This window comes from Equus quagga, chromosome 11 (genome assembly GCF_021613505.1).
Source record: "Equus quagga isolate Etosha38 chromosome 11, UCLA_HA_Equagga_1.0, whole genome shotgun sequence".
Classification (NCBI taxonomy): Eukaryota; Metazoa; Chordata; class Mammalia; order Perissodactyla; family Equidae; genus Equus; species Equus quagga.
Genome location: NC_060277.1, coordinates 46,357,999 through 46,371,396, shown reverse-complemented (window position 1 = coordinate 46,371,396; position 13,398 = coordinate 46,357,999). Strand labels below are relative to the sequence as shown.

Sequence of the window (13,398 nt, the reverse complement as noted above, 5' to 3'; positions counted from 1 at the left end):
TAGAACAAATAGTAAATTATAAAATGAATTTGTAAGAGATAAAGGAAATTGTGCTCTATAGAACAAATAGTAAATTATAAAGACGTTCTCATTTAATAAATAGAATGTACACTGTAACCCTAAAGGGAAGAAAATAGGAATGGCTTTACAATTTTTAGGTGAATTCACACCTAATAACTTCAAAATTGTCATAATAATAATTATTATTATAATAATACTAGTGATGGAACCTAGGCAGCCTGGCCATATAACTTTAAACTTTTCCTATTTCCAATTTTTTCACTGGGATCACAGTAAGGACAAAACATATCCAGCCATAGAACCTCTCTCCACTTAGGAGATGTGGGTCCTCTAAATGTTAATTGCGATGTAAAGGAAATGTGATTCTGTGCTAAACCTGTTTTTAAAAAGACAAATGCTACTTACAGTCACAAAATAGGGAAAAATATGGAATAACAAAAAAAGAGGTAGTATTTTCTCCTATAAAGTTTCTTAGTTATCTAAAACGCACACGCACACACACACACACACACAATAAACCCCAAGACCAGGAGGATAGTTTACAATTTCATCCTTTTTGCAAAGTTTCTTAATAATTTAAGGAAGAAAATTTAAAGTAAACTACTTTGATAGTAATGTTCAGGAATGCAGGAATGTCGGCCACCTTCTCAACTGTGTCTATGGCATGAGCACATCCTGGCATGTAGTAGACAATAAACGAAAACTGTCTCAAATTTCCAAAGACCAAAACTTCGAGAATGCCTCTGCTGTTGTAAAAGGAACTTAAGATAACAGAGGATAGCTAGCAGTATCTTTAGTTAATTATTTTTTAAAAATGCCAAGGACAAAAGACCAATCATATGGAAACATCAACCCAAAGAACAAGAGTCAGCCTGTGAAAGCTAACAGACAACAGCAATGCATCATGGTTACCGATTCATCAGTGGTACAGTCTTTAAAAGGAGACTTTTCTTTACCAGTAGTTTTCAGATCAACCAGAATTCCTGGGATCAAAACCTAAGATGTTTTTCATAAATGGAGATATTTTAAATTTGGAATACACACACACCAACCAGGAAATAGTATTTTGAAAATCCCTTTCTTGGAACAAATTCATAGCTGATTGTGAGTCCAGGACCAAATAGGAGGCATCCATCTACAACATAGATGCTGTAGATTCCAAAGCATCATTAAAACCAAATGGAAAAAAAAAAAACAACCAAAAGATAATCTGAATTTTTGATCATTAGATCTAAGAAACCATTTGAAAGGTTGAGGGGGAGTATTTCAGTTCTGATTCACTTCAATATAGCACTTCCGAAAATTTGTGAATATTTTTAAGAATTTCATTGATATTCGTAAATCATCTAAATGCAGTTATGATGATATTATATGCACAATGTAAACAGGGCTACAAACGACCACACTGGTATTTATTGTGCATTTTCTAACTTCAAAGATACCATTAAATTCCCCTTTTCCATCTTCCCACAAGAGGAATTCTAATCCTTTTTCAGTTCCAACGCCTACTGCTACTCCCAGGCAAGATAGGCCTTCTGGTCTCCAACTCCTCTTTAACCATCTTCCATGTTGGGTGTTTTGTTCATTGCTATGGCTAGATTCAGTGGCCATCGTGGCCAGAGAGAAGCCTGGCAGAGAGTAGAACCTAATCTCAAAGGTGTTAAACTGAGTCCACACAACTTAGTATTTTTGACCCATCTCCAGATTAATCCCAGTCTAACACTGTCTAAAGAAACAAACTTAGAGCAGCTTACATTCCAGCTGGGACCTGATCAAACTGTAATAGTGGGTCTAATCCCCAAACAGAAGCCTCCATTAGAGCTGGAAGGGGCTCTAGATAAGAATTAGGGAGTGTGTTTAGCTCTGTTGCTCATGATCCCAGCAGAAATCACCATTTGGTTACTCATTAAGAAATTTCAGAAGCATACAATACTCTCATATTGACATTTAAATACACACTGGAGAAATCAGCTAGAGGATTTTTTATTACTTATTTTAAAATAAATGTTAATATTGAAGTTTATGTGGCTCTTAAAGTCATAACAAAAGCAGAGGAAAGAGTGATAACAGATTTTAATGAATCTCTACCACAGAATAGCTTTCTGCTAAACTCAGGGCAAGGTTTTATCTTCTTCAAGGATGAGGTCTCTGTTCCCCAAGTTATGATAACACACAACATACATCATTAAGTAAAATATTATGTCTCTGGACCACTGAGAGAAGAAGATTATATCAATTATAATGAATGTTCTAGTATCATTAAAAATTAAACCCAAGTATGTGACTCCTTCTTTCAGCGATATACTACGATTTTCTAATTTTAAAAACAAAAAGGTATTTAAGTATTCTTTTAAATCGTCCTGTGTTTCCCTTCAGACTCTGTGCAAACTAAGTGAGGCGAACGAGGACCTACTTTCTTCTTAACTGAGAGCCTCTCTAACAGTATACTACGTTTTTCTTTTCCTCTACAGTGAGAGATATCTATGGAGGTGAAAGAAAGATGATTTACCATTTCGAAAAGCTATTCATTGAGCTAAATATTTTAATATCGACCTTTTTTTAAGTTAACATGTATTCTTTATCTGGTTGCAATGTAAATGTTTATTATAATTAAATAATTTAAAATGAAAGCATTCTGATTTTCTTTGCTTTTTATTACAGGATTACAAAATTCATAAATCTACATCTAAGAGATTTTTAATAGTACTTTTTGCACACAATTTCTAGCCATATCCAAAATGATACCAATATCTTATTCAGGTCTGTGCCTGATCAAAGAACACTGTCTTCTCAAGGTAGCAAAAATATTTCATATTAATGTTATGTCTACTAGAAGGAGCTATTTTTCAACTTTTAAACTAAAACATACAATGCCATCATGTTCTGACTTGTTTTGTGAATTTTATTTATGAAGAATTCTTGGTATTCAATTGCTATTTTAATAATATAAATACAGAGACCATTACTTTGGGTTTCTCTAATTTTTAATAAAAATTTAAGGTTAACATTATTTTAAATATGGAAATATTTCAAGGGATTATAAAGATAGTAAATTATTCAACATATTTTGATACTATTAAAAAGTGGGTAATCTTTCATTATGACAGTTTTCTTCAGACTTTTTTTTATTTACAAATAGACAATGACGTTTTTAATTTACAAAGACAGAAAACTCATATATTCATTACTGGTATATAAGATACCAGCTCTCTATTCTCTCCCATCATCTGACTATCTCTAGCTAAAGGACACATTTGGGACAGAAATTTACCATAACAGAGTGATGAGTTAGTTGATTAACTAAAAACAGTTCCTGTCAATTAGGAGAAAGGGCATAGAGTACTTCTGCACATGTGAATGATCTCGAGTCTGTATTTCCGGAACTCTACAATGTACCCTCTTGATGGATAAAAGGATTGATAAGGAAGCGCTACCATTGTTTTTACTTATTAGATTGTCCCCAGAAAAATCACTCATTTACCACTACTACTTTTTTAAAAAGGTTCTTTTATATATAGAAATTCCTCTACTTCATAGAGAAGACTTGTATCAGTGTAGTAGAACTATGATTTCAGAGTTCTCCCTATTCAGGCCCCTCCTTCATAACAGGGACATGCTGAAAACTAGGAGAACAAGCAGGAAGAACAGCCCAAACGTTCTGCTTATATGCCTACGAACAGTCACTTTTCATAGATAAAGCACTTTTTTAACATTATTCAAGGCTTCCTTTTGATTCAAGTTCAAGAATTAAAAGATGAGCCCAATAAGTAAATTCAGTTGCCTTTAAGAAAAAAACCATGTTATATGGGCTGGAAAATCTTTATATTACCTCCAGAAATACATTCAATAGCTATAAAAAATAAGTAAGCTAGAATAATTTCTAAGAAGGTTGGTTAGCCTAAATTAAAAATGCATTAAATGCTTACAAAGAATGCCCTAGGTAAAATCATTTATGGCAAACTATGGAATAATAATTTCATGCATACTAAATCTTCCACTCAGAGAATCACCTACCTGTGTGAGGTCAGGAATGTCACCTTTATCAATGCCAACTTGCTGTGGATTAAAAAAAATAAGAAGTTACTTAATGGAAACTTTTAAAAGTTAATTCCTTTGCATTTAATAGAAAATCACCTACAGAATTAGTTAAAACTACAGCTCAATCTCAGTGTAAGAGAATTGTTATTATATACATCAATCTCACTTTGCTCATTGCGTAGTTTTCCACTCAATATAATAGAGCAATGACTTCATTCATATAGTCAGATATAACAAATGTACAGAATTTTGTTAGAACCCCAAAAAGGAACTTAAGAAAATGAGGTGTAAAATTTAAAGGTCTCTTATATGTCACTGGCAGCTAAAAATCTTAAAAAATGCTTAAACTAAATTTAAACTGTTAATTACACCCAGTAAGTCCTCTGGACATGGAGTGCTCATTCAGTTTTACTAACTTGTTCAGGGTGTAGTTCCCACCCCTCCTCCACAGAGAGGAACATTTTGTTAGTTCCTTATGTATCTTCACAGACTTACTTTATGTATATCCAAAGAACTATGAAATATTTAAGTACATATTTATTTCCCCCATTCTTACATAATAATAGCATATTATCTACACTAGACTTGCATTTTTCATGTAACAGTATATTTTAGAGCTATATCCATATTAATACACAGAGATTCCTCCTTTTATTAACAGCTGCATAGAACTTTCTTGTCCTATAATTTATTTCATGTCACCCATCAGTGAAGTTGCTTCCAATCTCTTGCCATTGTAAGCAATGCTGCACACACCATTTTGCACCTGTGGACACATCTGTAGGATACATTTGTAGAAGTGGAATTGCTAGGTAAAAGCACTTATGAATTTTTATTTTGGTAGCTTGGGAAGGAAGGGAGTCGAGGGAAGGGAGGCAGAAGGAGAGAAAAAGAGAGTGCACGCAAGTGCAAATATGGGAATATGTTAATAAAGGTGAGTCAATGAAGATCATAAATAGGTGTTCACTATACTACTCTACTAACTCTTGTAAGTTTGAAAATTATTCAGAGTGAAACACTGGAGAGAATATAAATCATAACTTCAATTGTCTCATTTTATATAACTGATGAAACTGAGTCTCAAAGAAACAAAGCGGGTCAAACCAAGGTCTCTCTGAGAGAGGACGTGCTTTGATTATGCTGGTGGAAGAGTCGAAGCAAATACATGAAGTCTAAGTGTTGGGTTCCTACAAAGACAGTAAGGAAGATGGGGTTTGGAGGAGCCACTTGCATATCAAATGTTGAGCTAACTTCTTCCCTTTGCCTTTTCTACGTCTAGAGCAGGGTTTCTCAGCCTTTGCACTGTTGACATTTTAGGATAATTCTTTGTTGCGGCTGTCTTATGCACTGCAGGATGTTAACATCATCTTTGTTCTCTACCCACTGGCTGTTAGTAGCCCTCCCCTTCCTCCAGTTGTGACAACCAAAAATGTCTCCAGATCCCCTGCAGAAGAGGCGGGGAACAAAATCCCCTGCTGTGGAGAACCACTGGATTAGAGCACTGGCCCTCACCCCTCTAGGCCACCTTATGCTGGAGATGCCTCCCGGAAGTACAGACGTTACCCCTTAATGACTGAGCTCTGGTTTTACGACATCCACTGATGCTTCCCTAATTCACTCATATTATTACAAATTATGGAAATTATAATGCTAAGGCAATCTGATTCCATTTATTTCTATATTTTAATACCTCTTTAGATGACCCATTAAAAACATTAGTATGAATGAAGTCAGTATTTTTGAAATTAAAGTATTATGGATCCCTAATATTGGAATCACTTTGGTAAAAGGTGACATGTTTCTCTTAAATGGCTAATTCTGTTAAAGACACAGATTGGGAATTCTTCCTTGGCATTACTATTTTTACTGCCCTCAACTTCTGAACCACAATGTAACTGGAGGATCAAGCTAAAGTGTAACTGTATTACAGAAATCTCATCACTTTCGGTCTGCAAATATTCTAGGAGATATAACTCCTATGACTTGGTATTTACCTTGGAATAGCAAACTAAGAATAACTTGGTTCTATAAAAGGAAAAGTGTGTTTAGCAGGAATGCCTATTATCTGTAACACAACCATTTTACAAAGTTTCAGTTGTCTGCTTTAGAAGACTTCTGTATAAGAATCAAAACATGGGAAGTTTTCTGCACTTTAAGGAATTCCTCTGGGAAATTTGAGTATTTCCATAGAAATTGTTCAACTACTCCACATTTCTTTTAATACAAAGGACAATGTATTGCTAACATTTGCCACAGTCAATATACGTATATTATATATATATATATATGAGATATATATTAGTTTTGGAATGACATCCTGGAAGTCTTCTACACAATCTTGAGATAAATGGACTAACTACAGGGTAGCTATTGGGTATGAGTCCATACATATGTACACCACATAAGTACTGTTTGATAGAGAGAGAAGCTTTGCTGAAAAATTTCTACATTAACCAATCATAACCAAACTACTCAAAACTGGTATTCAAACAATTAGTGTTTAAATTATGAACAATGTAATTTAAGTGTGAAAGAAAACACAAATGGTTATGTTTTTATCTCATAGTGGTTTAATGTTTATTCTAGTAAAAAATAATTTTGTAAGTTACTATTCATTCTATAAAAAAGTCTTAAACATAATGTTAAGGTAAAGTATTTATTATTCAGTTATTTAAATACAGACTCCCAAAATGACATCACATTTCTGTGTGCCTCCTCAATGGCCTGAATTGGGTCTGTGTTAACAGGATGTTATCAACAGACACGAAGTAAAATTTTACATGTAAAAATAGAAGAAATTGATAAGTACCCCTCTTTCTCCTGGAGACCTTGAGCTCAGCCTTTTTATGCTGATTAGAGAAATGCATACTTCAGACTGTCACATGTCCACCTCCTTACCTATCTGATATATACAATATAAATGGGAAAACTGGGAAGCATGTGCAACAGAAACTAATGGAGGAACAAAATAATCTTCTGCTCTGGGTGCTTAGGAATAACTGATATTTCACCGAAGGAAATTAGGCAAATTTTGCTAGACTATATTGAGAATTATGGTTAAACCATGGGAAAATCCTCTCAAATACAAAAAAATAATTCTTGTGTAACAACAAAAGTAAAAGTTCAAGCATTTTTATCTTTCTTTAAAGACCACCACCATCAGTAAGTCCAGGAGGAAATATACATGAACGAGCTGCAATGTATATATAATTTACCTAAGCTAATCTTCACCTTTTGTTTCCCATGTTATATAAAAAAAAGGTTTTTATTCTGATGACAAGCCATATGGATCAAAGCTGAAGAGACAGCATCCTGCAATATTATTTTGGTCTTAGAATTTGAAGGTGACAATTATTAATGAGATTTGAAAGATAACGCATAGACTAGAGTGCTTTTGAAATTGTGTGTATAAAATGCTTGTTCTGCGCTACATTCTCAAAATGGCAAAAAAATCGCAAAATTTTGGCACGAATGTCCCACAGCCACAGAACTGCTTCCTTTGGCTGCTGAGTTTCGGAACCCGTCTCATACAGCATTCCAGCCAGTCCTAGCAATCAGTTAGCTGACATTTGTCATCTTGCCAAAGAACTACAATGAAAAGGTTGTCATAATTTCCAGTATCAGTCTGAATTAATAATTGGATTTTGTAAGAGAAAACACCAATTTACAGATAACCTCAGGAACACCAACTGTAGGATTACAGTTACTTTAAGTATAAAGAAATATCCTTAAGAAACAATCTATAAGCTTCATAAAATTATACTGTTTAATTTTTCCATTGTATTTAAATCATTGACAAACTAAGAAAAGTCAGATTTTATGATTTCATTTACACACTAAGAATAATGGATGGATTTTTCTAAAGGCTTTTTTCTTGGGTCCCATAAAAAGGAAGCACTTTCTTACAATCAAAGGTAGCCATTAGGTGGAATGGAGGAACAGATCACCTTGGGAAGCTTTAAATGAACTCGTTATCCACGAAACTTTAGTTTGAACACAGAAGGACACTGACTGGGATGAGCGAGTGCACAGTACAGCCCTGAGAAAAGCTGGATGACATGACTTCTGCGGTCACTTCCAACCCTAACACACTGTGACTGTGGCAGAATGTCTTGCCAGTTATAAATTCTATCATTTACTCCAGATACACGAGTTATTTTTAAATTATATTCCCAACAAAGCTTAGTATTACTTACCTCTGCGACTTTGAGGAATTCGGACACCCGCGTCATTCTAGTTAGAAAGCGTTTATAAATTTCTAAAGCATCTTTACATTGTCCTTTCTTCATTTCAAAAAACTTTTCTAGAAGAGATAGATAAGCATTTTGAAAAGAGTATTATATTCAACTTTCTTCTAAGCTTACGTTAATATTATTACTTAAAAGAATTAATGTTTGAATCACAACGCTTGGCACTAAAACCTAAATGAGGTATTAAAGCCCCAAAACAAGGGGGGCCTGAGTAGTTTAACAAAGGTGTTACGTCCCAAGGCGTCTCACGTGAAACAATTTAAATAATGGATAGACAACTAAAGCAGAAGAATACATGAACTGTCACAACAGGTTAAACTCGTGATCCACATATCCCAGTGTTCTGTTTTGGAAAATAGCATCAAATTCTTGCTGATGACAACCTCAAAAGTTATGACCGCACTCTACAGCGTCCTTATTTTCTTACTAGTTCACGATGAAGCAGTAATTCATATATTATAAAAGCAATATCCTATAAACTTTCCTGAATTAAAGAATTCTTTAAATTGTCTACACCTCATATAAATTGATACTTGCTTTTATTGGTCATAAATTATTTCTTTCAGATATTATAATGAGTCTTTTAGCTATAAAAAATAGTGGAGTTTTGTGAAAAACATTTGGTTTGCCAAACTCTTTATGACTTTCTAGTCTCTAAACGAACCCTCTTTCTCAGCCTGTAGCTTTCTAGACAGAAAACAGAGGACCCCTTCGCTGCTGTATTCTGCACTCCCAAGACTAGAATTCACAGTCATTAAGGTACCAAGGCGGCCTAGTGCTTAATATTCAGAGCTCTCACTGCTGCCGCCTGGTTTTGTTTCCTGGTCAGGGAACCACATCACTCATCTGTCCATTGTCATACTGTGGTGGCTGCACGTTGCCGCAATGCTGAAAGCTCTGCCACCACCCTTTCAACGTCACCCATGGTGGACAGGTTTCAGCAGAGCTGACAGACTAGGAAGAAGGATCTGGCCACTCACTTCTGAAAAAACTGGCCATGAAAACCCTACAAACAGCAGTGGAGCATTGTCTGATAGAGCACCGGAAGGTGAGAGGATGGCGCAAAAAGACCGGGCAGGGTTCTGCTCCGCTGTCCACAGGGTCACAAGGAGTTGGGACTGACCTGATGGCACTAACAACAACAAAGGTACTATAGCCCTGTTATGACTGCAGTATGAGAATGTATTTTCTCCACATACAGTTTGAAGAAAACCAGCACTTCATCAGTGTTTTTGCCAGCCAGTCATTCATCAATTCATTCAGGCAATAATTATTGACATTGCAGACGGAGACACAGTGGGTTAACGTCTGTAACAGCTCCCAGGCAACTCTGGATCATAACTGCCGGCCAGTGTCTTCGTTACTTTATATTTGCACATGGTTAAATACATGCTATTTTTATATTTTCTCACACTTGAAAGTTCTTGATTTCATTCAGCATGTAATTTTACTACCTCAAAAGTATTTTTAATTTTCTCAAGAAAGGTTTACTAATATATAATTACACAAAGAATTAATTATCGAGGGTAGCTACTCATTACCTCTGTTGACAGACTTTTGGTAATTTTACTTTTAACATGGACCTGCCCTGTAGGATATTCAAGGGAAGCAAAAAGATCAAGAAAACAAACACATACTGTTTCCTGCTTGTTAAGATTTGAAAGGAAAATGAGCCCAAAAGAATGGCCAAATCTAAAGATACTTTCTTTATTCACTCTATCTTATTTTATAATGCTGTAGATAGAATCACGGTGCCATAAGGAAACAAATCTTTTTTAGTGTAAACTTTTGAAAATAAGGACTTATTCTGCTAAAACATACTTTCCTTTCTTTCCTGTTCAACAATCTTCACATAAACAATTTCTTCCAAATGTCTAAGTTACTTTACTATAATCTAAGTTTATTTCTTTGCATCAGATATTCAGCAATAAGAGAAAAAGATAAATCAAACTGAAGAATCTCAATTTCCTTTTAGAACCAGTGCATCAAAATTTTAATTTTTCTCTGTTTCCTCTGGATGCTTTTAAAATCGTTTATATCTTTCATGGTAATTTAGGATTCAGCAACAAAAAAGATTCAATCATTATAGCTTTAACTTATAATTTCATAACTGTTTCTAGAACCATGGTAATGCCACAGAAAGGCAACATGCATGAATACATGCAAAGCTGTGAATTTCCCTTGTTCCCTTAGAGACCAGGGAAGGCCCCAGAGAAATGAATACTTTCAACAGAGGGGATGAGCTACCCAGAAATGAGCCTCTTTCTTTCATGCCAAAGATAACATATGTTGATTTTCAACTTTTGAAATGAAAAAATTTGATATTTCTAACAAGACTCTTTATAAAGAGCTGATAAATTCCCTTGTCATATTAGTTTTAACCTTCACAGAGCAGTCATCCCAGGAAAAGCACCAGATGAAAAGCTCAGCCCCGTGAAACAAACCGAGACTTCGCAGGTGGACTGTCAGTAACGGCCATGAGTCAGCAAGGGAAGCATCTTCTTACTCGCACGTCACAATTTCATGACGGTGATGACAGATTTGCAGCACCGATGTGCATTCCAACAATGGACACAGAGAACCAGTCATGAAGTCCTTGATTAGAACTAACCCATAACATGTTTACACAGTTAATTCCTAGCACTATTTAGTAAACAAGAGATATACCTGTCCCAAAATACTTAGGATACTAAGTGAAGCTATCTTCTACAGTGTTACTTTTACAGGAACCATTTGACGACAACAATGAATGAAGGCCACTCAGCACGAGAATGTTGTAAGGCAACAACGTACACCTCTACCACTTTAGAAAAGCCAGAACTTTAATATGAAAAGGTATAACTCTCCTCCTTTTCTGGGGCTAGTCTTAGCCAATAGACTATCTTTTCCAAATTAAGTGAAACAAAAATATTTATTGAGTATTTATTTTAACATAAAGAGAAAATGTATTACTACAGTCTACCTGTGAACTCAACATAAACAGTAAAGGAGAGCAGCATTTAAGTAGCTGCTCAAGACAACAACAGAGGAGAATCCATTGGATTAACCTGTTTAATTGCTAAATGAATTGTAAAGGCAATAAATCCAATGTTCTTGAAGCAGAAGTGGGAATGCAACAAGGGCACACTGGTGAGAGAATACGAGAATGAATCAACAGAACTCCATTTCTGACTGGGTATGGATTTGAGTAAGATGAGCAACTCAAAGATAACTGAGGTTACAGGTTTAAAAGACTAATTATACATAAACAGAAATAAAGAGATTAGGAAGGGTAAATTCAGGAGTTCAGTGTTAGAGATTGCTGAGTTTTAGGTAAGAACACAATACCTAAATTTAAGTGTCTTCAAAGAAGACGACGTGAAACTGAAGTTCAGAAGAAAGGTAAGGACTGAAATAATAGATTTTGGACTCAGCATAATGGAGATAAGCTTTCCAATGACGAATGTACAGAAAAAGCAGAACAGTAGATGGCTAGAAAAGAACTTTAGCAAAAACTCACATTTTAAGGAAGAGTAAGATAAGCCAGCAAGAGAGAATGGAAAAATCTATCTTATTGGGCTTACCGACAAACTCTCACACTTGAAATAAAGGTAATACAATTTTGAACTGCATATTATGGGCAGAATCTTTCTCCACTAAAGATTTTTCTCTAAGAGCGCTGTATTCGATGTAGGTGACTGCCACTCCCAACCTCCATTCCATGTTTTTCTAGACTTATGAGAAGCCAGGGTTCTGGATGAAAACTTAGTTCTGCAAATTAGACAGACCTATAGGAGATTTGGAAGGTGAAACTGAGGCAGAAGCAGTCTTCTTGTACCTTTTCAGCTGTTATTTATGACAAGTGATGAGATTCTAAAAGTGTGAGATTATCTTTCAGCAGCATTCCCCTGTCCACCCTCCAGCTTCCTGGGTTTTAAGGAATAATGGCTACAGTCACAGCCACTAGATCTGACTCCCTACTCCCTGAGTCTTCAAGTGTCTAGGTTTCTAGGTTGCAAGGCAGCTGAAGTGCTGGCAGCAGCTTATTTTCGCATACTGTAAAGCAGTGGCCTCAGAAGGAGCAGCTTCCCTAGTGTGCAAGAACTTAGTATTTCAGGAGACTGAGCCTAGAACCAGTTCCTGCAGGCTCCCAATACTCACATAAGCACCTCACTCCTTGTGTTAAGTCCCTTTCTATTTAGACTATTTAGACTTAGTGGTTTCTGTTTCTTGAATAGACACAGTATTTGGTACCTGAAGCGGCTGTAGAAATCAGACCCTCAAAAATGTCAAAGATGGGAATCTGGGATCAGACACGCTGTAACCTGATCGGATTGGAAGGCAGTGATGACCACCTGTGAATGAAGGAAATTGGACCCTTCCAGTCTGTCCCATATAGAAGCAAAATAATGACTTAAATTATCACCTATGGTTTTCCGAAATGAGCACCTAGAATGAAGCTTATCAGACCAAGCAGCTGCTGGGATAGACCACCACGATGGGAATAAGGCAAACAGAGCTGCTCCTGATTCCACTGGAGAGCTTAAAAAGGAAAATGACAACACACGATTGTAAATTATTGGCTCAGGGCACCAGTCAGACTGCGGTACTCCAAGCTGCCTTAAAATAATCTTATCTCATGCAGACGAGGGTTGTCATCACTGAAAGTCAGAGTCTAATCTTGGGAGCTGCTGAATTATAATATACGTGGTTAAGTTAAATTCCCAGCCTCGCCATGGTCTCCTTTGTGAAAGTTAGGATGTTTATTGAGAGAGAAAACTGGAAAGGGCAGTTCTTGGGTAGATTCAAACCAAACTGAGCTATTTTTGCTAGAAGAACGTTTCCCTTCTCAGTCTGAAGAGGCTGGCCCTGCCTTGCTTGGAGATCCTGTAATCAACTCAACTTTCACGAGGGAATGAAAATTCTCCTCATGCCCCTATCCGTCAACTACCTACCTTTCCCCCTGGCCAATTGCCTCAATACCTAGAAGGAGATTCAGAATCCAGAAATTCCAGCGTGCCCTAGGGAGACGAGGACAAAGTCTGACCCAGGAGGAAGAAACATACATGCTAAAAGAGGTGCAAGACTTTGCAAATTTATGTTGGCAGTA

The 13,398-nt window shown here is 36.0% G+C and overlaps 1 protein-coding gene across 11 annotated transcripts in view; it reads right to left on the bottom strand.

The window, feature by feature from the left end:
- The window catches only part of SNAP91 (synaptosome associated protein 91), a 140,397-nt gene that overhangs the window by 69,041 nt on the left and 57,958 nt on the right, over positions 1–13,398 (bottom strand). For all 11 annotated transcript variants that reach the window (XR_006890796.1, XR_006890797.1, XM_046677284.1 and 8 more), the window contains exons 8-9: positions 8,256–8,362; positions 4,036–4,077 (exon numbers count right to left, since the gene is read on the bottom strand). Coding sequence is in view for 9 of the 11 variants with exons in the window: in XM_046677284.1 (XP_046533240.1) it covers positions 4,036–4,077; positions 8,256–8,362 (149 nt within the window). In the remaining 2 variants the exon portion in view is untranslated. The remainder of the gene's footprint in view (positions 1–4,035; positions 4,078–8,255; positions 8,363–13,398) is intronic.